At 36.3% G+C, this 26,173-nt stretch overlaps 1 protein-coding gene across 3 annotated transcripts; it reads left to right on the top strand.

Moving 5' to 3' along the window:
• Window positions 1-354: 354 nt before the first annotated feature.
• On the top strand, window positions 355-24,394 carry LOC102807286 (uncharacterized). Of its 3 annotated transcripts, XM_085497747.1 has the most exons (11): window positions 355-909; window positions 8,457-8,549; window positions 8,704-8,931; window positions 10,028-10,050; window positions 10,217-10,347; window positions 16,898-16,978; window positions 17,557-17,795; window positions 18,661-18,756; window positions 18,867-18,980; window positions 19,370-19,450; window positions 21,807-24,394. In XM_085497747.1, the coding sequence occupies exons 1-11, from the start codon at window positions 475-477 to the stop codon at window positions 23,274-23,276; spliced, it is 2,991 nt and encodes a 996-aa protein (XP_085353873.1). In that variant the 5' UTR covers window positions 355-474; the 3' UTR covers window positions 23,277-24,394. The 3 variants fall into 3 exon arrangements, with proteins under 3 accessions (XP_085353873.1, XP_077868781.2, XP_085353874.1); XM_078012655.2 differs by lacking the exon at window positions 16,898-16,978; XM_085497748.1 differs by lacking the exon at window positions 19,370-19,450.
• Window positions 24,395-26,173: the final 1,779 nt, after the last annotated feature.

Here is a 26,173-nt window from a genome sequence, read left to right as displayed (position 1 = left end):
CTAAAATACTACAGTCATAACAGCTCTGTGATTTGTTTGAAAATCAAATTGAGCCGTTCCTAATTTTATGCACGGCCCTATTTAGCCCCAACCCACAAAAACAAAACAAACCTCAGACAACCTGAGAACGAACTGTTTCTGTTACACACTTCTTTTCCATACGCTTCACATATGTAACGATAGTGACCGTTCAAACTATTTTACATGACAATAATATTTTAAAATTTAATACGTTTTAATTGGTGGCGCTGAAAGAACACAATGCCACACAATTCTAAGGCTAACGGTCAAAAGGGCCGATCAAGTCACGCCCGGGGTCACGCCTACCTGTGTTTTTACCTATAATGCATTGCGAGTCATATGTTGAGCATAACCGGCGATGCTATATACTGTGGTGGGGAAGGCTGTTTTTCTCGGAAATTGTGCGTCAAATAACATCATATAATTTTGTTGGCATTACAGACAAAATCTGCCATGGAAAACGAATTGACTTGTTGCATTTGTCTTGAATTGTTGGAAACACCGATCATTCTATCATGTTCGCACAATTTCTGTAAGAAATGTGTGAGAAGTTTACTCGAAAATGGCGATCATCGGTTTTCGCTGCGGCGCAGATCGTTCAGCTGTCCAACCTGTCGTACGAATTATAGCCTGGGTTACAAAGATGTCGACGAACTACAGGTGAACAGAGCACTGGAAAACATCATTGCACAGTACAAGAAAGACAAGGAAGCATCGCATGCAGTGATTGGAAGTCACAAACGCATGTGTGAGCTTCATAACGAGAGTTTGCTTTTTTACTGTTCGTCGTGCAAGGTTCTTGTCTGTTGTCTTTGCCAGATTTCCGGTAAGCACAGCAAACACGAAAGTCAAGTTCACCTGGTGCAGGATATTTACGAGAAATTAAAGGTAGTGTAAAGTACTAAAAATATATTGCTTCGCGCACGGTTACTGAAAATAGCACCCGTGGTTTTAGATGGGTTTGTCAGTTCCTCCTCAGACCACCGTTTTAGTGTTTCCCGTTTGAAATATTGGGAGGGCTGGAAAAATTAGATATTTAATTTTCCAAATATTTTATTTACATCCACCTGACGACAGTTTATTACATTTTGTCTAATTCCTTTATATTATGCGGTGGTCGTGCACATTTCTATTTTTTTCGTCGTCCTTGAACCAATTGTTAAATAGTGAACCCTGTTGGTTCTTTTGTGTTTTGCTTACCTTAAGTATTTGTATATCATGACATATATTGATTTTGTGTGTTTACTCGGATTTGTGTTCTTTTCTCACTGCTAATATATAAACATTACATATGAACAGTTTAGTCACAATCCCAGACAAGACTGAGGGAGGTAGGAACCACATTGTTCTGGTTACAGAAATGTTTCCATGTTTATGTGTATACAATGATTATTGTATGAGGGCACTTCATACCTGGAACATGTTCACTACCAGAATAAACCACCAGAATTTTTGTGACTTGCTACAAGCATCTAAGACTTCAATTGCCACTCCTCTGCACTTGACTGAATCTGTTAAATTCTGAAGAATGTGATTTACTTAGCAAATTACCCATTTCTTTAGTGACAATTTTCTGCCTCACTGCTGAATCTCCTTACTAAACAATGGTAATGTTTCCCACTAAGGGTACTAACTGCCATGCATTGTAATTTGGAATAAGGGAGACCTACCCTATGGGATGGGATAATTGGTCTCTAGGGCATTGAGGGTGTCAAAACGGTTGTAATGAGAAATCAAGCTGCAACATGCATAAATTACCTTTAATGCTGTACCGGTAATTATCAAAATTACAAGTTTGCAAGTATAACATAATCTCGGGGCTAAATGTTCACATACAAAATTTATATTTAAAAACAAAACAAGTATATTTATTTTTCAGAATTTGACTTTACTTACATCAATACTGTGATGAATACACACCTATTTAATGACTCGTATTTGAAATACTTGAGATGGCCTTAGGTCTATTGTATTGTTATGCAAATTAACCATTGTGGACTTAAAGCAATCGATACTGAAGTGTTGTGATATGTGAGAATTGTGACTTTTGTCTGTAAGCATTCACAATCTTTGAATTACCTGCATGGGGCTATAGGCATTACAGAATTCTTAACGGTTCATTATTTTCTACCACCTCCCCCAACGAATAAAGAATCTGATTTTCAAATAATAGCATTATTTGTGATATAAACTGCCTTTGTCGTTTATCCTGATGATGAGAATAGGTTTGACACATTGATGGTATTGACGAACTCAATGAATATTTTACCTAAATAGCACATGAGAAAACTACTGTATTCAACTATGGACACTAAAAATGAATATTCCATCTGATTCATTCTTCATAGTTGTTGGTCCTGAAATAAGAATATTCACATTTTTAGTCATCAGAACTGACACTTCACACCTTATTTTTGTAAAAAATTTAGGAAAAAAAGAAAAAAATTTAAAAAATCAATATAAAAGCACAAATTTAATGGAAATTAAAAAAATAAAAATAAACAAACGTTTACGACTAGAACCAACTCAGTATTTTGTTAGTCTGTAATTTTTTTTTCTCCATGACCTAAACAGAGAGTAAATGTGGCTATAGCAATTCAAAAATTGAAGTAGTTGTGTGCATGAACTTGATTTCTTGTTCATTACATGCATGACAAAACAAGAAAGAAAACAGTTTGTACAGGATACAATGGGAACATTATCTGTCAACTTGATGTCTGGTTTTTTGCCAACTTTATTCTCTTCCTTGCAAATAAACTGTCAATGTTTGTTTTTTTCACATCATAATCAAAGGAATTCTTATTCATAACAGGCAACACTCAAATAAAGCAATTTTTATGTTAAAAATAATATTTTATTTAAAAAAGACGATACATTTAATTTTGTACTTTGATTAATAATAAGACCAAAAAAAAAAATTGTCTTGTCGCCCACAGCGACCGACCGAAAAATATAAAATATCGGGTCGTGTTTTTTTCCCCCATATAGCTCGGCTATTTACGATACCTTTAATTTGAAACTTAAAAAAAAAAAAAAAAAATTAATCCGACCGACCGGCCCAATTTTTGACTCCCATGTGCGAAGCACAAAATGGGAGTCTTTGCAGTTAGTGTGTCTGTATGTGTGTATGTGTGTATGTGTGTCCGACTGTTCCACTGCTATCTCAAGAACCATACATCGGTTTTTGATGAAACTTGGTGCATAGATGCTCTGGGCCAATGCGCAGATTTGATTAGGTTTTGGTAAAAATCCATGCTCGTTAATTAATTAATTTGCATGATGATTAGCTAATTTTTAGCTGTTCTATGACTGTTCCATTGATATCTAAAGAACCACTCAATGGATTTTGATGAAACTTGGTACATAGATGCTCTGAACTAATGCTAGGTTTTGATTAGGTTTTGGTTAAAAATCCATGCTCGTTAATTACCTAATTTGCATGATAATTAGCTAATTTTTAGCTGTTCTATGACTGTTCCACTGATATCTAAAGAACCACTCATTGGATTTTGATGAAACTTGGTATATAGATGCTCTGAACATATGCGCAGATTTGATTAGTTTTTGGTAACAATCCGTGCATATTAATTACCTAATTTGCATGATAATTAGCTATTTTTTAGTGGTTCCATGACTGTTCCACTGATATCTAAACAACCACTCATTGGATTTTGATGAAACTTGGTACATAGATTTTCTGAACTAATGCTAGGTTTTGATTAGTTTTTGGTAATAATCCGTGGATACTAATTACCTAATTTGCATAATGATTAGTCAATTTTCGGTTTTTCCACTGATATCTCAAGTACTAATCATCACATTTCAATGAAACTTGGTACATAGATGTCATATGACACTGCACAGACCTGATAGTTTTTATGGTAATATCAGTACATGTAATTACCTAATTTGCATAATTAATTAATTTTCAGCTTTTGATATAAGTAGTGAGCATTACATTTCAATGAAACTTGGTACTTACATACTCAAGGACTATGCAGAGATTGATTGTTTCGGATAAATATTTGTGCATATTAATCACCTAATTTGCATAATTAGTTAATTTTCAGCTTTTCCACGGGTATCTCAAGTACTAATCATCACATTTCAATGAAACTTGGTACATAGATCCTTTAGGACTATGCAGAGACCTGATTAGTTTCAGGGTAAATAATTGTGCATATTAATTAACTAATTTGCATAATTAATTTTTAGCTTTTCTACTGATATCTAAAGTACTAATCATCACATTTCAATGAATCTAAAATTATGCAGAAACCCAATTAGTTTTTGGTAAATATTTGTGCATATTAATCACCTAATTTGCATAATTAACCAATTTCCAACTTTCACACTGATATCTCAGATACTACCATAAAAACCCTCAAATAAGAGCCACTTTGTAACACTTTCATTTCTGGGTGGTGCTTATTTGAGGTAACATGTTGACAACCCTGTAGCCAGTGACTCTTAAACCAGGGTCATCAAACTTTTTCATTGTGAAATAGGGAAGGGGATAGGCAAACACACACACAACCAAAACAGACAAGTAATTATTAATGATGTATCATTGCAATTAATTTATTCTGTAAAAATACTGTTATGGGAATAACAAATGTCAAATAAATACGACGATTCGACGTTTCATCGACAATGTGTAGCAATGCCTGAAGTCACGTTTCACTGACAATGCGTAGCGATGCCTGAAGTCGGATTTTGTAGCACTCTCAGTGTCTGACCCAACACTCAAATCACTTGTACAATTGTTTACCAAGTTTGGTACGGTAAACTTTTTTCTTGAAAACTGGGAATAACTTGAGTGGCTGTGGCTGGCGTGGTGGTTGATTTGGTGACAATATAAAATAGTTTCGGATAGAATTGATCTGATCAGCAGCGACAGGAGAGGACATACTTGCAAAGGAAGCATGGAACGAATGATAAAAATGATGCCCAATCACTTGTATTTATGGCAAAAACAATAAATAAAAACACGTTTTTCTATAGATTTGTACAGCTTGGGTACTTGGGCATTGTTTTAATTGCGCTAGACGTCTGACAGTACAGCTTTGGTTTATAATTCCTGTTTCATAATCAAGCCAGCTTATAATGATATTCACGTACTTCACAGTCCACGCAAACAGGGTCAAACTATAGCCCCACCCCTATATAACCAAATACGAAACGATACCGAGAAAGTAACAATTACATGTATTAAAAATAATTTCCTGTGACCAATCGGAGAGACGAAATCATTCACGAAAGCCCAGGCCTGTTACAAGGCATTTTCTGATTGGTACAAGTTCAGATTATTTTCAATTCTCACAAATAGCTAATTTAAATATTTGGGTCAGGCGGGTCACGTAGACTTCACTTTGCTGTAAGACAAGTTGATCGCACAAGTTTGTGGAACTAATCCATTCGACTTCAATTTTGATTATTTTCGGCAAGAGAGTCCTCTCCAAACTAATACCAGTTATTTTGTTACTTCCCTGAACATTTTGTCTCGAATCATCCAAAAACGAACGTCTCAAATAAAATGCAAAAAATAACCCAAAATCACGATCAGCGAGAGTGGGCTGCGTAATCATTACATTCTCACAGTCGGAGCTACGTCACGATCCCTCAAACGTTGCCATGACTGGATTAACACCTCTGTTTTCCCCCACGCTAACCAAATTCCCCCCACGCTAAGGAAAAAATCTTTTGTTTTCTGCTGACTTCCTGTTCCGGTCCGTCTGTGAGAATGTATTTTCGATACCTCCGATTTTCCGATAAAGGCGTTCTAAAATCGTGACGTTGTTTACTTGGTTATAAAGACAACATTGACAATGAATATCTCAACGTGTCCTTCGGTGTTTCGGCAAAAAACATACTAGTAGTTACTACTGAATAGTTTGTGAATTGGTCGATTGTGTGTCAGAAATATAAAATGGACAAGTTGACAGTCACATTCACTCTCTCAGTGCATTTCTTTCGTCTATCATTCTTCCGTTCTCAATTACACAGGACATCAGGCAAGTTATGGGGATAATCTTTATTTGTCTCACACCTTCTGTGGGACAATAAACAATGCAGGTGGAAGTGAGGCATGACAAGCTCGGTGTCTGCCTGATTGTAAACAACCGGGCGGCTGGCGCTTATTTCAGGGTTCTTATTGACAAAACCACTCAACTCTTGGTGGCTCTTAATGGAGGGTCATTTGTAACAAATTTTCACTGAGTGGCGCTTATTTGCGGGTGGCGCTTATTTGCGGGTAATCATCACATATCAATGAATGTTTATACATGGATGCTGTAGGACAATAGACAGACCTGGATAATTGTGGGTTAAAATCTGTACATATTAATTACCCAATTTGCATAATTAACCAATTTTAAGCTTTCACACTGATATCTAAAGTACTAATATCCATTTTAATGAAACTTAGTACAAAGATGCTTTAGGACAATGTACAAACCTAATTAGTTTGGGGTAAAACTCTGTTCATATTATTTCCCCAATTAGCATAATAATTCATAATTTTTTGGTTCTAATCACATTTCAATTAAACTTGGTACATAGAGTTTTTGTTACATTGCGCAGACCTCATTAGTTTTACAATCAAATCTGTTCATGTTAATTTTCTGATTTGCATAATTAGTTTTCAGCTAAGTAATTTCAAATTATATTTAATGTGTCTCCAATACTCTCAGCTTTCTTTGATTTAATTTTCCGACTTGAGGGCAACATAAGTTTTTTTTTTTTTTGGCCTAATAATTTACTCATAGTACAAGTACATATATATTCTATTCTTTAAACACAAAATTTACTGATCAGTGTATGACAAGGACAATAATGGCGTAGTGTGGCCTGGCTGTAAATGTTAAAACTAAAAAAAATGACTCGCAGCACATTCACACCTAGCTAGATTTAAAAAAAATTTACTTCTAAACCATGCTTCTGTTTCCTGTCAAAATTGGTTTATGGGTACATCTGTTTACTATGAAGAAAATGCCGTCTTGAAAACTGTCTACCAGTTGTCAATTTTGCAGGGCAGCAACTCAAATTTCACTACTTCAAGTTTATGCATAAATTAACACCCAGGTTAGTTGTCTGTACGATTGTTGTAACACTGTTCAACCAAAAACAATGCCCCAACGGCGTTTTGAAGATAAACACATTGTCAATCATTTGTGAAAATTTCAAAACAAAAGGTCAAAGCGTCTAGGAGCTATTTTTTTAAAAAATTCTGGGATGTGCACAAAAAAGAAGCTGAGATAATTGCTAATTTGCATAACAATTCACTCAGTAAGAAGTTTGCTAATGCTCATAATTAAAATGGCTGTAACAGTTCCAAATTTAAATGTATTATTGTTTTGTAAAAAGTTAAATATAGTGCATAATATGGAGATTCCGTCATTTCTTTTTTTCACCATGTTTCTTTATTATTTGGAGCCACGACGCCAATCAAGTGGCCACTTAAGCCTCTTAACTGGCTTATTTCCTTTTGTTTCAACCCAAATTAATCCTGATAAGGCCATTGTCTAGCTCATCTTTGATGTCCATGATAGTTTGCGATTGTTTACACAGGTAACGAGTTAGCGGAGTATGATACAAACCCGCCATTTTTTTAATGTGACTATAAAATATATGCGCATTATGAAACTACGGTCATCACACATGCGCACTGGGTTTGTTTAGGTGTAAAAGGTCAAAATACGTATTTCACAACTGGAAATTCAACTGATGAAGGTTTGACTTCACAAATTTCCCATGTTTTAAATATTAGCAACTGTAACTAGAACAAGATTTCGAGTGCATACAACAACAATTCCTAAGGACTCCTAAGAAATATTATCACAGAGAATGTGTCGTGGCATGCTCTTCTTTCGATACTATCTTTTCTGTTGGTGTTCACCGATGTCCGTTGGTCAAAAATTTCGACAGTTTTGGGCGCCAAACCCACTCACTGACAATGGTACCATTGAATAATGCAATCGTCACAAGCAATCATTGATTAACTCTCATTACCATTACAAAATTCACGATATTTCATCAGAGTTTCTTCAATCAATGTTATATCTGAAAATTTTCCATTAAAGTTCGCCTTTTTCAATATTGTGCATGCGACTATCAACTATCGCTTGCGAACATGCTCCGAATATTACCGAATGCTCGAGATTAGCATAACCCATTGTACGAAGGTGTTAAAAGCTAACAAGAACAATGTTTGTGAACAAACATTGACAAACGATCATGGGGTAAAGCTAAAACAATAGCGTCGTGGCTCCTTCCGTTAGTACCTTCCATGGGCTAACTAAAATGGCTAAAATTACCTGCTAGCTGAAAAGACGTGTTTTTACAATACATGGTTTTCTGCCCTTGGTTGTATAACAAGTATCATGTACTTTGTATTATTGATGAATCTGTAAAAAAACCATTTTTTTCTCTTTCAGAAACAACTTTCATCCAGTATTTCTGTGATGAAGGAACAACTCAAAAAAAGGATGGATGACAAGAATATAGTGGAATTGGATAAAGAAATTGAGGTACTATAAAATGTTACTGGAAACGTATACGGTATAGAATATACTGGTAATGCAGTTCTTGGTGACTATATCCTATATTATGCTACTGATTCAGTAAGTTTCAAGACTGCATGGGCACTTATTTAATATTTGATTTTTGAAATTCTCATTTCAGAGTGATTTGAAAATTACCACCAAGGATATTGACGAGACATGTGATGAATTGGTATCTTGCATAAGATCTAAACAGAATGCAATGAAAGACATGTTAACTATGCAAGTTAGTGATTTCCAAAGCAGAGTCACGTTGAAGCATGAGCAAATACAGAGATCCAAAGAAATTCTAGAAAAAGCCAAGAAATTGAGAAAATCCCAGGCCACTGATCTTGTTCAATTCATAAAGGTTTGTATTATTCAGTAGTTTGTTATCCTATTATAATATTTTACTTATCTGATTGTAGCTATTTTCTAATAATTCCCCAAATTTGTGAATATGTCAAACATATCGTATTGGAAACTGCACCTATTCGTTTTGGAACAATTGAGAACCAAAAAAAAATCTTCATTTCTCATATGTGTAAATGCTCTAATAGAAGCTGCACCCCCGGGCCCTCTGTTGCATTGTACATTTGTACCATTTTAATAGAAACGACGGCTTCTAATAAAGATTTTACAATACTAACTTGTAATAACCAACTACAGTTAATTTTTCATTTGCCTGTATTGCTATCTACAGAACTAGACTTTATTTACCTATATTGTTATTGGTAGAACTAGGCTTCTGTTACTGTGCAATGTTGATCTACTGATTTCCTGAAATAACATTGCTTGCAACACAGCTGTATTATCAGCCAAATGGTTCATGTTATTGCTGGCTTAGTTGAAACCAAACAAGTTCGCAGCCACATTAATTCTTTGCCAGTCACCAATGATAAATTACATTTCACATAACATTTGGCTACCAGAAAAAAATTCCACTTTTCCCTCTATTGGTTAAACTTTACCACATGAATTATTGAGGAGATTGTTTAAAAACTTGCAATTTTTTTTATTTATCGATAACTTCTCCCTGTTTGTGAAGTGTCTATAAAACAAGTTAACAATTGGCTGTGGAAACTTTGTGATATTGTGTTTGTGGCTGAACTTTTCTATCCATTGTCGACGCCCTTAAGAGGATTTGTAATCAGTTTTTTAAAAAAAAGGACTATTATGTTAGACTTTCCTTGTGCACTTCCCTTGTGCGTCTGTCTGTTTGTCTGTCTGTCAGTTCATTCTGACTAATTTTGAAACAAATCACTGTGAAGGAGTTAAAATCTTAAATTCTGGTTTCAAATTTGAATATTTATAATTATTATTAACAGAGTGTATTAATGTTTTCCACTTGTTTTAAATGTTGTTTTATAATGATTTTTTGTTTTGACAATGTGTACATTTTCTTGAATAATGTTATTCTAAATCTGTCTATTGTGTACTGATGGTGTAAATTTGTTTATTGCTAGGAATGTCAAGATGCTGTGACAAGGTAAGTTGCTTTTAATAGCACTTCTACGGAGAGTGAACCCTGACAAATAGCTTACCAAAGACATCTAAAAAAAATCTGATGGATTTTTCAAATAGTTATTGAAACATACCACTATCTGTACAGTTTGTTATGTCATGATTGTAATTATTTTATCTCTCATTTATAGCCTAGGATGGGAATCAACTGCTTTGAAATACAGCCAATCACAGTCTTTAGAACAGCCAATCATAAGAAAGTATCTGCACACCTGGAATGTGAAATCAGCTTTAGCTAGAATGTTTCTCGAGTCACATCCAGGTATGGTTAATTTTATCTTTTGATGTTCAGTCAAATCTTTTTTCTTGTTGCTATGATTACCATAACCATATTCTATCTATTGGTCCAGGCCACTGTTACCTAGTAATTCACTACGTTCAATTACCCACCATAGACTCCGGTCAGTCAAAATGACTAATTTGAACTGGAGGCATTAATCAGCGATTCTGCCGGTGAAGGAGAGATAGAATCTCGGTCAGGGGAAGCCCAATGACCCCAAGATTCTTTTACCCCTTACGTCACAAACCCACGTGACCGAGGCCACATGGCAGCGCCATAGGCAGCCATACAATCACTCTTCTTTCATCTCTGCCTCATCGGGAATGATTCTGATTCTTATCAGCGCTAAGCAGACCACCCTTGAGCCCCTCGTTTCAGCACCACTCAAATTTTTGACGTGGAAAACAGTCTTCTTACTGGCCCTCGCCTCAGGTAGGTGCCGGTCAGAGCTAGGCGCACTGTCCTTCGCGGACGGTTGTGCCGCCTTTATAGACGATCAAGTTGTACTAAAGACACGAATCGGGTTTCTCGCCAAGAACCAAATCCCAGGACACGATCCTCAACCGATCGTCATCCCTCGGCTGTCAAATATTGTCGGTCCAGAGGATCAGGAGAAATTGCTTCTCTGCCCTGTCCGAGCGTTGAGCTGCTACGAGAACCGTACCAGGTTTTCCAGACGGGGAACCAAACACATGTTTTTGTGTTACGGCCCTGGCAAACAAGATAAGCTGGCTTCCCCGACTTCCATCTCCAGGTGGATTACTGCGACTGTACTGGAGGTCGACTGAAGGGGCCCCTGCGCATAGGCGATAAGTCAGTCTCAGCAATCTTGCGGGCAGATTGTCTGTACCACTACCACTTCCTGGAAGCTCCCAGGTTTCGCTTCTTATTTCGACCTACGCCCTCATGCGAACTGTTTCGGTCCTACTTCAAGCTTATCACCCCCAAATTCAACTTGGGTCTAGCTTTCTTGGGCACACCGAACCCTGTCACCACAGCAGCATTGGCTTCTTGCTTCGGGGACAGCACAGGCAAGGTAAGACACCACCCTTCTTGGGTCTTAATTAAGATTTTGAGTTTGTTTTCATCCCGGACTGGGAAAAGACTTTTATCATTTTTTTCTGTTTGCTCGGAAATATCCGCCACCTATCGGCGTCTGACTCTGCCTACAGTTCAAAATAGTCATTTTGACTGACCGGAGTCTATGGTGGGTAATTGAATGTAGTGAAGTTAGGCGAGGGTTCTCCGAACCCGCCTATTCACATAGTTCATACCCACCATAGACTGCGGGTCCCCCCAACCACCACACTCTTTCCGTAGCGTTGGTCTAAGTCCTTGAGGCGGAGAGAAAGGAACCAGAGTGATTGTACGGCCGTCTGTGGTGCTGCCATGTGGCCTCGGTCACGTGGGTTCGTTACGTAAGTAGTAAAATAATCTTGGGGTCATGGGGCTTCCCCTGACCTAGATTCTATCTCTCCGTCACCGGTAGAATCGCTGATTAATGCCGACAGTTCAAAATAGTCATTTTGATTGACCGGAGTCTATGGTGGGTATGAACTATGTGAATAGGCGGGTTCGGAGAACCCTCGCCTAAGTTAATGGAATGATGTATATCAAGTAGAACGCCACATAGATTCTAGGTGTTAGTGGAATGATGTAACACTGCTTAGATTTCAGACATTAGTAAAGTTGAGTATAGTGATTAGAATGCCATATTTAATCTAGGCATTAGTGGAGTGGTGTATAGCAAGTGGGACACTGTATAGATTCTAGGCAATTAGTGAAAGGGTATTCTGAGTGGATTGTTACATAGATTCCAGGCAATTAGTGAAAGGGTATTCTGAGTGGATTGTCACATAGATTCTAGGCAATTAGTGAAAGGGTATTCTGAGTGGATTGTCACATAGATTCTAGGCAATTAGTGAAAGGGTATTCTGAGTGGATTGTCACATAGATTCTAGGCATTTAGGCATAAATGAGTGGCATATAGCAAGTGAATCAATTCCAGGCTTTTATCACCATTTCACCTCGTACATGTATTTCCATTTATTGACCAACATTGTCATCAACTTTCTATTTGGTATACAAATTTATGATGTAATTTGCAAAATATTTGGCCAATTTTACTTGGATAATTCTTTACCCTAATTCTAGGGTACTGCTACCTAAAACGATTGAAATACCACTTGTAGTTGTAATAATGCGACTTGTCAAAACACTGACACAATACATAACTATGTGACTTGTCAAAACACTGACACAATACATAACTATGTGACTTGTAAAAACACTGACACAATACATAACTATGTGACTTGTCAAAACACACTGACACAATACATAACTATGTGACTTGTCAAAACACACTGACACAATACATAACTATGTGACTTGTCAAAACACACTGACACAATACATAACTATGTGACTTGTCAAAACACTGACACAATACATAACTATGTGACTTGTCAAAACACACTGACACAATACATAACTATGTGACTTGTCAAAACACACTGACACAATACATAACTATGTGACTTGTCAAAACACACTGACACAATACATAACTATGTGACTTGTCAAAATACACTGACACAATACATAACTATGTGACTTGTCAAAACACACTGACACAATACATAACTATGTGACTTGTCAAACCACACTGACACAATACATAACTATGTGGCTTGTCAAAACACACTGACACAATACATAACTATGTGACTTGTCAAAACACACTGACACAATACATAACTATGTGGCTTGTCAAACCACACTGACACAATACATAACTATGTGACTTGTCAAAACACTGACACAATACATAACTATGTGACTTGTCAAAACACTGACACAATACATAACTATGTGACTTGTCAAAACACTGACACAATACATAACTATGTGACTTGTCAAAACACTGACACAATACATAACTGTATGTGGCTTGTCAAAACACTGACACAATACATAACTGTATGTGGCTTGTCAAAACACTGACACAATACATAACTATGTGACTTGTCAAAACACTGACACAATACATAATTGTATGTGGCTTGTCAAAACACACTGACACAATACATAACTGTATGTGGCTTGTCAAAACACACTGACACAATACATAACTGTATGTGGCTTGTCAAAACACACTGACACAATACATAACTATGTGACTTGTCAAAACACTGACAAAATACATAACTGTATGTGGCTTGTCAAAACACACTGACACAATACATAACTATGTGACTTGTCAAAACACTGACACATTACATAACTGTATGTGGCTTGTCAAAACACACTGACACAATACATAACTGTATGTGGCTTGTCAAAACACACTGACACAATACATAACTGTATGTGGCTTGTCAAAACACACTGACACAATACATAACTGTATGTGGCTTGTCAAAACACACTGACACAATACATAACTATGTGACTTGTCAAAACACTGACACAATACATAACTGTATGTGACTTGTCAAAACACACTGACACAATACATAACTATGTGACTTGTCAAAACACTGACACAATACATAACTGTATGTGACTTGTCAAAACACACTGACACAATACATAACTATGTGGCTTGTCAAAATCCACTGACACAATACATAACTATGTGACTTGTCAAAACACACTGACACAATACATAACTATGTGGCTTGTCAAAACACACTGACACAATACATAACTATGTGGCTTGTCAAACCACACTGACACAATACATAACTATGTGACTTGTCAAAACACACTGACACAATACATAACTATGTGGCTTGTCAAAACACACTGACACAATACATAACTATGTGACTTGTCAAACCACACTGACACAATACATAACTATGTGACTTGTCAAACCACACTGACACAATACATAACTATGTGACTTGTCAAAACACACTGACACAATACATAACTATGTGGCTTGTCAAAACACACTGACACAATACATAACTATGTGGCTTGTCAAACCACACTGACACAATACATAACTATGTGACTTGTCAAAACACACTGACACAATACATAACTATGTGGCTTGTCAAAACACACTGACACAATACATAACTTTGTGGCTTGTCAAACCACACTGACACAATACATAACTATGTGACTTGTCAAACCACACTGACACAATACATAACTATGGGACTTGTCAAAACACACTGACACAATACATAACTATGTGACTTGTCAAAACACACTGACACAATACATAACTATGTGACTTGTCAAAACACACTGACACAATACATAACTATGTGACTTGTCAAAACACACTGACACAATACATAACTATGTGACTTGTCAAAACACACTGACACAATACATAACTATGTGGCTTGTCAAAACACACTGACACAATACATAACTATGTGGCTTGTCAAACCACACTGACACAATACATAACTATGTGACTTGTCAAACCACACTGACACAATACATAACTATGGGACTTGTCAAACCACACTGACACAATACATAACTATGGGACTTGTCAAAACACACTGACACAATACATAACTATGTGACTTGTCAAACCACACTGACACAATACATAACTATGGGACTTGTCAAACCACACTGACACAATACATAACTATGTGACTTGTCAAACCACACTGACACAATACATAACTATGTGACTTGTCAAACCACACTGACACAATACATAACTATGTGACTTGTCAAACCACACTGACACAATACATAACTATGTGACTTGTCAAACCACACTGACACAATACACAACTATGGGACTTGTCAAACCACACTGACACAATACATAACTATGTGGCTTGTCAAAACACACTGACACAATACATAACTATGTGGCTTGTCAAAATCCACTGACACAATACATAACTATGTGACTTGTCAAAACACACTGACACAATACATAACTATGTGGCTTGTCAAAACACACTGACACAATACATAACTATGTGGCTTGTCAAACCACACTGACACAATACATAACTATGTGACTTGTCAAAACACACTGACACAATACATAACTATGTGGCTTGTCAAAACACACTGACACAATACATAACTATGTGACTTGTCAAACCACACTGACACAATACATAACTATGTGACTTGTCAAACCACACTGACACAATACATAACTATGTGACTTGTCAAAACACACTGACACAATACATAACTATGTGGCTTGTCAAAACACACTGACACAATACATAACTATGTGGCTTGTCAAACCACACTGACACAATACATAACTATGTGACTTGTCAAAACACACTGACACAATACATAACTATGTGGCTTGTCAAACCACACTGACACAATACATAACTATGTGACTTGTCAAAACACTGACACAATACATAACTATGGGACTTGTCAAAACACACTGACACAATACATAACTATGTGACTTGTCAAAACACACTGACACAATACATAACTATGTGACTTGTCAAAACACACTGACACAATACATAACTATGTGACTTGTCAAAACACACTGACACAATACATAACTATGTGGCTTGTCAAAACACACTGACACAATACATAACTATGTGGCTTGTCAAACCACACTGACACAATACATAACTATGTGACTTGTCAAACCACACTGACACAATACATAACTATGGGACTTGTCAAACCACACTGACACAATACATAACTATGGGACTTGTCAAAACACACTGACACAATACATAACTATGTGACTTGTCAAAACACACTGACACAATACATAACTATGTGACTTGTCAAAACACACTGACACAATACATAACTATGTGACTTGTCAAAACACACTGACACAATACATAACTATGTGACTTGTCAAAACACACTGACACAATACATAACTATGTGGCTTGTCAAAACACACTGACACAATACATAACTATGTGGCTTGTCAAACCACACTGACACAATACATAACTATGGGACTTGTCAAACCACACTGACACAATACATAACTATGGGACTTGTCAAACCACACTGACACAATACATAACTATGGGACTTGTCAAACCACACTGACACAATACATAACTATGGGACTTGTCAAACCACACTGACACAATACATAACTATGGGACTTGTCAAACCACACTGACACAATACATAACTATGTGACTTGTCAAACCACACTGACACAATACATAACTATGTGACTTGTCAAACCACACTGACACAATACATAACTATGTGACTTGTCAAACCACACTGACACAATACATAACTATGTGGCTTGTCAAAACACACTGACACAATACATAACTATGTGGCTTGTCAAACCACACTGACACAATACATAACTATGTGGCTTGTCAAACCACACTGACACAATACATAACTATGTGACTTGTCAAACCACACTGACACAATACATAACTATGTGACTTGTCAAAACACACTGACACAATACATAACTATGTGACTTGTCAAAACACACTGACACAATACATAACTATGTGACTTGTCAAACCACACTGACACAATACATGTTTATTCACAGAGTTTCCACTTGCACCAAAAAAATATATGGCATGTAAAAAAAAAATTATCGTACGGCGACAGCCAATCAATACTGAATCAGGTTTGTATAAATATTACTGCCTATCATTATTCTCTATTTACAAGCCATGTGATTGCACATGAAAACAATCTGCTGTCGTTAGCACAATGTGAACGTGACAGCACAAGTTGTGGCTATTTACAGTGAACTTGGTAGACATCCAATTCATTAGTTTAGGATCTTAGAAGATTGAAACATGGCGTAATAGTAAATTAATATACACCCTAGTCATTGAATGAAACTAAATGGATTCTCGTTGTTAAGATTGTTCATGTCATTGAATCACATCATTTCATTGAATGAAACCATATGGATTCTTTGATTGGCTAACATTAAATCATCGAATGAAACCAGGTGGCTTGTAAGTGTATTAATTAAAATTGTCCATTTCATTGGTTCACATCAAGCCATTGAAAGAAACCAGATGGCTTCTCATTGAATTAAAATTGTCTATATCATTGATGTACACAAGTCTTTCAATGAAACCAGATGGCTTCTCATTGAATTAAAATTGTCTATATCATTGATGTACACAAGTCTTTCAATGAAACCAGATGGCTTCTCGGTGTATTGAAAGTGTCTGTTCTTTTTTTTTTCAGAAACAAATTCGGAGAGCAAACCATTTATTTTTAACTCAACTGTTACCTCTTCGGCTCCATCAGTGCAACGATTTAAATCGGCTCATAAAACCGGTGGTATGTCGCAGACAGTCAGTACAAAAACATCGCCAGACATAAGTATTAAAACTATGAGTTCTAAATTAATACAACCTGCATGGTCATCATTTTCATTTAAAGTACCATACCAGCCATTTAAAAGTCCACAAGTCAAATTTAACGTAAGTCTTTGTCTTCAGGTAGAAGACTACTCAAAAATGATAATACCCACAATTTACTCATGGGCAATTTAAGGATATTGGGGATCACCAGCCTATATTTTGAGAAAATGATTGTTAATTTAGTGGATAGTGGCCATTTTGTCAGTATTTATAATGCTTTTATCATAGGTTTCTATCGCAGAGATATTATGCCATATCTTAAATTGTAGGCTGGTGATGTGAGCTGAAAAAGCCATATTTTGTGACTGATGGGGTACTTTTTGTTGTACAAAATTATTTTAAAAATCTGGGTTTTAAAAAGTGTCAAAAATGCATTTTTCTTTTGTGTTCGATGGATTTGTTTTAAAAATAGCAATTTTTGAAAAAAACGGCACTGTAACACATGAATGAATGCTAATTGATATTGCCATGGGATAATATTTCTATGATTGTATATAATAAACCAATGAACATTGTTATGCCATATATGACCAACTTTCTCACAAATTAGGAGTAGGCTCCTACCTTAAATTATCGAATCTAGTACCTGTTGATAGATTATGATATAGGTCAAGGAGTTGTGTAATGTGGCAGCAATTCATTGAGGATAGACGTGGAAATTCAGAACCTTTAATCTGTGGATTCATATCCTTTTTTTTTTTTTTTTTTTAGCCATTTCTGGATAATTTTTCATCTTTGATGTATGTCCCTATACAATGCGGTGTCTTTAATATCGGTCCACATCATAGAGAACTTGTGATTTTTAGTTTAAATGCTTTTCTATTGGAGCTGTGCATCTAAATTAGAGCAAATACGGTATTTCCATCTTGGGAACAAATGCCAATGTTTTAGGTGACTGCATTGATGATATATTGTTTGTTTGTAGGCTCCACAGTCTAATGATGATATTTATTCAGTGAATATAAAAACGCAGCATCAGTGTATCTCGGCAATGGAACAATATCAACATCTTAGTTTTGAGGTAAGCATGTTATAAATTACGAATTGTTTTTCATCACACACACAGTTTGATATTTCTAGATACACTCTATTATACACTACCAGTAAATTTGTAATTCATTTCACATGTAGGAGTTGAGGCTAGAAGATTACAAGGAAAACAGAAAAGGTGCAGACTTGTTTAATACTACAGTAAACACACCTATGCAGATTAGCGATTCAAATGATAAAGTAAAAGATATACCGGTAAGTTATTGTTTTCTAGAAGGCTATATTTGCTGTGTCCTATAAACCGGTAAGTTACTGTTTTCTAGATGGCTATATTTGCTGTTCTAAAAACTGGTAAATTATTGTTTTCTAGGTGGCTATATTTGCTGTGTTCTATAAACCAGTAAGTTAAGGAGTTCTAGAATTTACACTGTTGGTGAGGTGAATGCAATCAAAATGTTCATGTAAGAGATTCATTTACAACAGATACAATTGAAATCACATGCCTCATACATACATTGAAATCAATTAATTTCATAATACCAGGTATATACGACTCTACTGATTTGCATCTCATTTCCTACTAATGATATATGTGACTAATAGTCATACTAATATTCAAATCATGGTATATGTATTGATTTCAGTCCCTAGATGTACTAACCCCATCTGCATTCAAACCTGTCACCAGTGGTATTCAATGTATGTCCCTTGATAAAAGTATAGAAGTAAGTTCATATTACCCTGCCATTGTCTTCGTCACACTGGTTTTCCATGTTACCTTTGTTACTTAGCTTTTATGACTATCTGGGCAAATATGGTTGTGTCCTGTCATATAGAATGTGTAACTTTTTAAGTGTATGTCAGTTTCCACAATAAACAGTACTGTTGCCGTGAATAGTAATAGCTCTTCAATCCTATCAACTACTGTAGAATACTTTATTTTCACTTGGAATTTATTTTCGCTATTTTCCCTGAAGGGATGATTCCGTGAAAATAAAATCCAGCGAATATACTTTTTTTTCCTATTATATTTCACATTCAACTCATCAAAAGTCAGTGAAAATAAATTACATAAAGAACACCCAAAAAACCTTTTCAGCGAAAATTAATTCCAGCGAAAATAAAGTATTCCACAGTATATTTTAAGAACTGTCTGTGTTTCCATCATAATATAGTTTTCTGCTCTTTATTTATTCTTAGAGATTGGCGTGTAGTGTAAATCCTGAAGGTATGAACAGAAAGCTGGTACAGTTCAATGGCTGCTAGCACTCTATGCAAATAGATTCAAAAGCTTAATGTAAATTAAGGATGGGGTCTGAGAGCTTTCTTTTCACCTTTAGGAAATTTTCTTTATCTCACTTTCTCTTTTAAATGTAGTATTGAGTGTTCATTTGTTAAGTATAAACTGTATTATACTTTGTGTTTCCTGCACGCGAGTCCCTATTTACATTTGATTCTTACATTGTATTGTATTCTACAGAGGGGTTAATGTTGCTTTATAAACCACCGCACTGACTGGTCTAATGAGTGACCATTCTATTGACCACCGCACTGACTGGTCTAATGAGTGACCATTCTAATGACCACCGCACTGGCTGGTCTAATGAGTGACCATTCTAATGACCACCGCACTGGCTGGTCTAATGAATGACCGTTCTATTGACCACCGCACTGGCTGGTCTAATGAATGACCATTCTATTGACCACCGCACTGACTGGTCTAATGAGTGACCATTCTATTGACCACCGCACTGGCTGGTCTAATGAGTGACCATTCTATTGACCACCGCACTGGCTGGTCTAATGAGTGACCATTCTAATGACCACCGCACTGGCTGGTCTAATGAGTGACCATTCTAATGACCACCGCACTGGCTGGTCTAATGAATGACCATTCTATTGACCACCGCACTGACTGGTCTAATGAGTGACCATTCTATTGACCACAGCACTGACTGGTCTAATGAGTGACCATTCTATTGACCACAGCACTGACTGGTCTAATGAGTGACCATTCTATTGACCATAGCACTGGCTGGTCTAACGAGTGACCATTCTAATGACCACAGCACTGACTGGTCTGAGTGATCATTCTATTGACCACAGCACTGATTGGTCTGAGTGATCATTCTATTGACCACAGCACTGATTGGTCTGAGTGACCATTCTATTGACCACAGCACTGGCTGGTCCAGCAAGTGACCATTCTAATGACCACAGCACTGGCTGGTCCAGCAAGTGACCATTCTATTGACCACAGCACTGACTGGTCTAATGAGTAACCATTCTCTTGACCACAGCACTGGCAGGTCTAATGAGTGACCATTCTCTTGACCACAACACTGGCAGGTCTAATGAGTGACCATTCTATTGACCTCAGCACTGGCTGGTCTAACGAGTGACCATTCTAATGACCACAGCACTGACTGGTCTGAGTGATCATTCTATTGACCACAGCACTGATTGGTCTGAGTGACCATTCTATTGACCACAGCACAGGCTGGTCCAGCAAGTGACCATTCTAATGACCACAGCACTGACTGGTCTAATGAGTGACCATTCTCTTGACCTTAGCACTGGCTGGTCTAATGAATGACCATTCTATTGACCATGGCACTGACTGGTCTAATGAATGACCATTCTATTGACCACTGCACTGACTGGTCTAATGAATGACCATTCTAATGACCACGGCACTGGCTGGTCTAATGAGTGTCCATTCTATTGACCACAGCACTGACTGGTCTAATGAGTGACCATTCTATTGACCACGGCACTGACTGGTCTAATGAATGACCATTCTACTGACCACGGCACTGACTGGTTTAATGAATGACAATTCTATTGACCACGGTACTGACTGGTCTAATGAATGACCATTCTATTGACCACAGCACTGACTGGTCTAATGAATGACCATTCTATTGACCACAGCACTGGCTGGTCTAATGAATGACCATTCTATTGACCACAGTGTTTGCACTATGACTGTATAACTCACTGTATCACACTTGTTAGCAAAGATCACTAAGCAATTTTCACAATTTTTTTTCTAAATGTCATATATTTTTAATTTTACAGGAGATAAGATTTGCTAACTACAAGAATGGTAATAAACCAGAAAAGATGAATTCAATATTTGGCGTATTTGGAAATGAACAATCTGAATCTCAATGTGTGTCAAATTCCAGCAAGAGTACAGTATTGACATCTTCAGTAGCCATGTCAGATGTATCTCCCTGTCTGAAGTCACCTGTCTCATTTATGAACACTGTAAATAATGCATCAAAACCAGCTTTCTCTACATTTACTGCAGTAGACTCTAGAAAGGAAAGCTCTTCAAACTTCATCAGTGAAGCTAAACAGGATTCATTACCAAACAATGAAGTCAACATGGATGATGCAGTCAGGTTTAACTCTTGTGAAGTGCCCGTCTTCTGCAGTAGAATTAAGAAGAAACTAGTCAGACGTAGGATCACGAGAGTTAAATACAGCCCATCTAAAGCGCCAGCATCAAAGGGTTTCACATCTGCCTTTAATGTCTTGTCATATCAACCACATGATAGGGATGGTTTGATGCAATATAAGTTATTTTCTTGTGGTGGCAGCGGGAGTTTCAGCTTTCCTACAGATCCCCCGGTATCATGCATGTCTGGTAGCAGTAATAACTCTAAAGAGTTCTCACCTCAAATGGAAGATGCTTGTCATGTGAAAGCGCCTGAAGTGAAAATGTCACCATCATGTGAAGATTCACCAACTTGTGTTAAAGAAGAAGCAACACCCACAGTCTGTGATATCAGGAGCAGCAGCAGTGGTATGAGTTTACCATCTGACCAGAAATTTTCAACTTTCTCTTTTAAAAGTATTGACATTGATGCAACAAAGTTAGGAGACAATAGTGCTTCACCGGATTACTGCATGGATGGCTCATGGTCACCAGAATACTACTGTCCCACCTCGCCTAATTATTCGCCCACCTCTCCTAAATATTCGTCCACCTCTCCTAAATATTCGCCCACCTCACCTTCATATTCAGCTGCCTCTCCTTCATATTCACCCGCCTCTCCTTCATATTCACCCGCCTCTCCTTCATACTGTCCCACCTCTCCCACATATTCGCCCACAGATGCCACATTGCAGCCAAATGATAATATTAGTGAGAAGGAGATGCACAAATGTGAACAACCTGTTAACGTGGAGTCTATCAGTCAAGATATCAACGTTGAACAATCTACTGAATGTGATGACAAGACGTTGCAGCACGGGGAAGGATTATCAGAAGAGTATGGTATGAATTCCAATATGAGAGTGAAAACGGATAAACCTGTCTGTGTTACAAGTGATAACGAATCACTGAGTGTAAATAATATCGATACCGAGAAGTTGTATGATCAGATTATTGATTCTATCACAATAGCAGTAGATTCTACTGATATCAGTACTTCAACTGACACTGGAGATTGCAGTGCAAAATTAGATGGAACTGAGTCACGACTGGCAGAAGCTGAAACAAGTGTTGATACCGTACATAGGTTTGATGATGTTGACTGAATTTGAGTGTTACTAATATAGAAGTACTGTAAAATCATTGATTTTCACTGGCTTTTAATTTCACTATTCTGATGTTTTCACCAATTTCACAGGGTTTTAAGTTTACAAACTCTGCTGGAAAACAATGAGTTCTAATTGTTATTTTACATGTTTAAGTGAATTTATTTTAGCAAATTTTACTTATCAGCAAGATTAAAAAGTATTGAATAATTAATGCATTTTACAATACATGTATGTAGTTCAACTAGTTGTGTTTCATTGTTTGACAAATTAACACTGTCACATTTGGATTGTACTTTATGTCTGTGACTTCAACTTTTGTTTGAAAACAAATGTAACCTCTATCCATGAAAGAATGGAGTTACAAATTCTGTTTTGTCCCGCCACAGGGACCATAATTATTATACCGATAAATAAATTTGGGTTTATCTGCACATCACTATGTCTATTAAATTTCTTTACAGGTTTTGCTCAAATTTACATGTTATTTTGTTTTCTAAATTCTGACCAATAAGTAAGAGTGCAGTAGTTTCTTTCACCATGTACATCTGATGAGGATTCTGTACTTTGCATAGCAATGTATACTGAAAACGCTTATTTAGGAATTTTTATAATTTGAGGATTATCAAACTTTTGTAGGACTCCAGAGTAATTTTCATTCAATGAAATTCATACAAAATTAGAGTTGTTTACATTATATATACGAGTCACATTCATTGTTTATCTGTCACGTATTCACATGCATTTGAATATACATAATTTTTTGAGGAAGTCTGAGATAAATCGCATGTCATTATTTATCGGTGTACTATCTCAGAGCTGTTGTTCGTGACACAATAAAATAGCATTTGTTGTGTGTGTTACAGTGATGGTTATTGTGACAATTCCATTTTTTTTGAACCAGGAAATTTAACAAAAGTACCCCATCATATGGCATAATATCCCTGCCATTGGAACATATGGTAAAATGGTTATAAACTATCAAAATGGTCACTATCCACTGAAAATCATTCTCTCAAAAATTAGGCTGGTGACCCCAACATTTTTAAAGTTGATATGTATTTCCCCGGGAGTACAATTCGTTTAAAAATGAATAAATTCTTGGTATTTTCATACAAGAGTCACTTTCTACCTTTATAAACATATCAACTGTTCTTCAGACATTTTTAGCCGGTTTGAATTAACTTAGTGTTAAGACCATACACAGTGGCTACTGATGGATAACATTTAATTCCTGATGGCATCCACATTTTTTGTAGCTTTAATAAGATTTCAAACATACTTTAACTCAAAAAAAAATCTGTTTTAGTTTGTAACGACAAAACATAATTATTTATACATGTATGTTCACAAGCATGTACCAGTAATTTTTTATCAGAAAAACTTGCATATTGATAAAAAAGAAATATTTCAATTAAAGGGCGGCATTCTGGAGAAAAGTAACTATTACTGTATAACAAATATAAAGCCAAGATTTATTTTCAAGATTGACCAAATCTAGATTTATATTATGTAAATCATATCTCTATGCACAGTGCTGAACAGATGTTACTTCACATATAAATACAACCAGTCTATGGTACGCTGAGTCGTCTCTCATGGATAATTCAATGCAGACCATTCTAATACATCTGCTTGCCAACAACCTCCATCGAAATCAGCAATAGCTCAGCTGTTAAAAGGTTTGAGCCCCACCCTTGGCCACCTTTTTGACTCCCATGTGCGAAGCACATAATGGGAGTCTTTGCAGTTAGTGTGTCTGTATGTGTGTGTGTATGTGTGTCCGACTGTTCCTGCTATCTCAAGAACCATACATCGGTTTTTGATGAAACTTGGTGCATAGATGCTCTGGGCCAATGCGCAGATTTGATTAGTTTTTGGTAAAAATCTGTGCATATTAATTAGCTAATTTGCATGATAATTAGCTGATTTTTAGCTGTTCCATGATTGTTCCACTGATATCTAAACAACCACTCATTGGATTTTGATGAAACTTTGTACATACATGCTCTGAACTAATGCTAGGTTTCGATTCGTTTTTGGTAATAATCCGTAGATACTAATTACCTAATTTGCATAATGATTAGTCAATTTTCATTTTTTCCACTGATATCTCAAGTACTAATTATCACATTTCAATGAAACTTGGTACATAGATGTCATATGACACTGCACAGACCTGATAGTTTTTATGGTAATATCAGTACATATTAATTAATTTTCAGCATTTGATATAAGTACTGATCATGACATTTCAATGAAACTTGGTACATAGATGTCATATGACACTGCACAGACCTGATAGTTTTTATGGTAATATCAGTACATATTAATTACCTAATTTGCATAATTAATTAATTTTCAGCATTTGATATTAGTGAGCATTACATTTCAATGAAACTTGGTACTTACATACTCGAGGACTATGCAGAGATTGTTTTCGATAAATATTTGTGCATATTAATCACCTAATTTGCATAATTAGTTAATTTTCAGCTTTTCCACAGGTATCTCAAGTACTAATCATTGCATTTCAATGAAACTTGGTACATAGATCCTTTAGGACTATGCAGAGACCTGATTAGTTTTAGGGTAAATAATTGTGCATATTAATTACCTAATTTGCATAATTAATTTTAGCTTTTCTACTGATATCTAAAGTACTAATCATCACATTTCAATGAATCTAGAATTATGCAGACCCAATTAATTTCCGGTAAATATTTGTGCATATTAATCACCTAGTTTGCCTAATTAACCAACTTTCACACTGATATCTCGGGTACTATACATCACATATCAATGAATGTACATGGATGCTGTAGGACAATAGACAGACCTGAATAATTGTGGGTTAAAATCTGTACATATTAATTACCTAATTTGCATAATTAACC

Source organism: Saccoglossus kowalevskii, chromosome 4, assembly GCF_978046115.1.
Source record: "Saccoglossus kowalevskii chromosome 4, keSacKowa6.1, whole genome shotgun sequence".
NCBI lineage: Eukaryota > Metazoa > Hemichordata > Enteropneusta > Harrimaniidae > Saccoglossus > Saccoglossus kowalevskii.
This window is presented reverse-complemented; position numbering and strand designations above follow the sequence as displayed.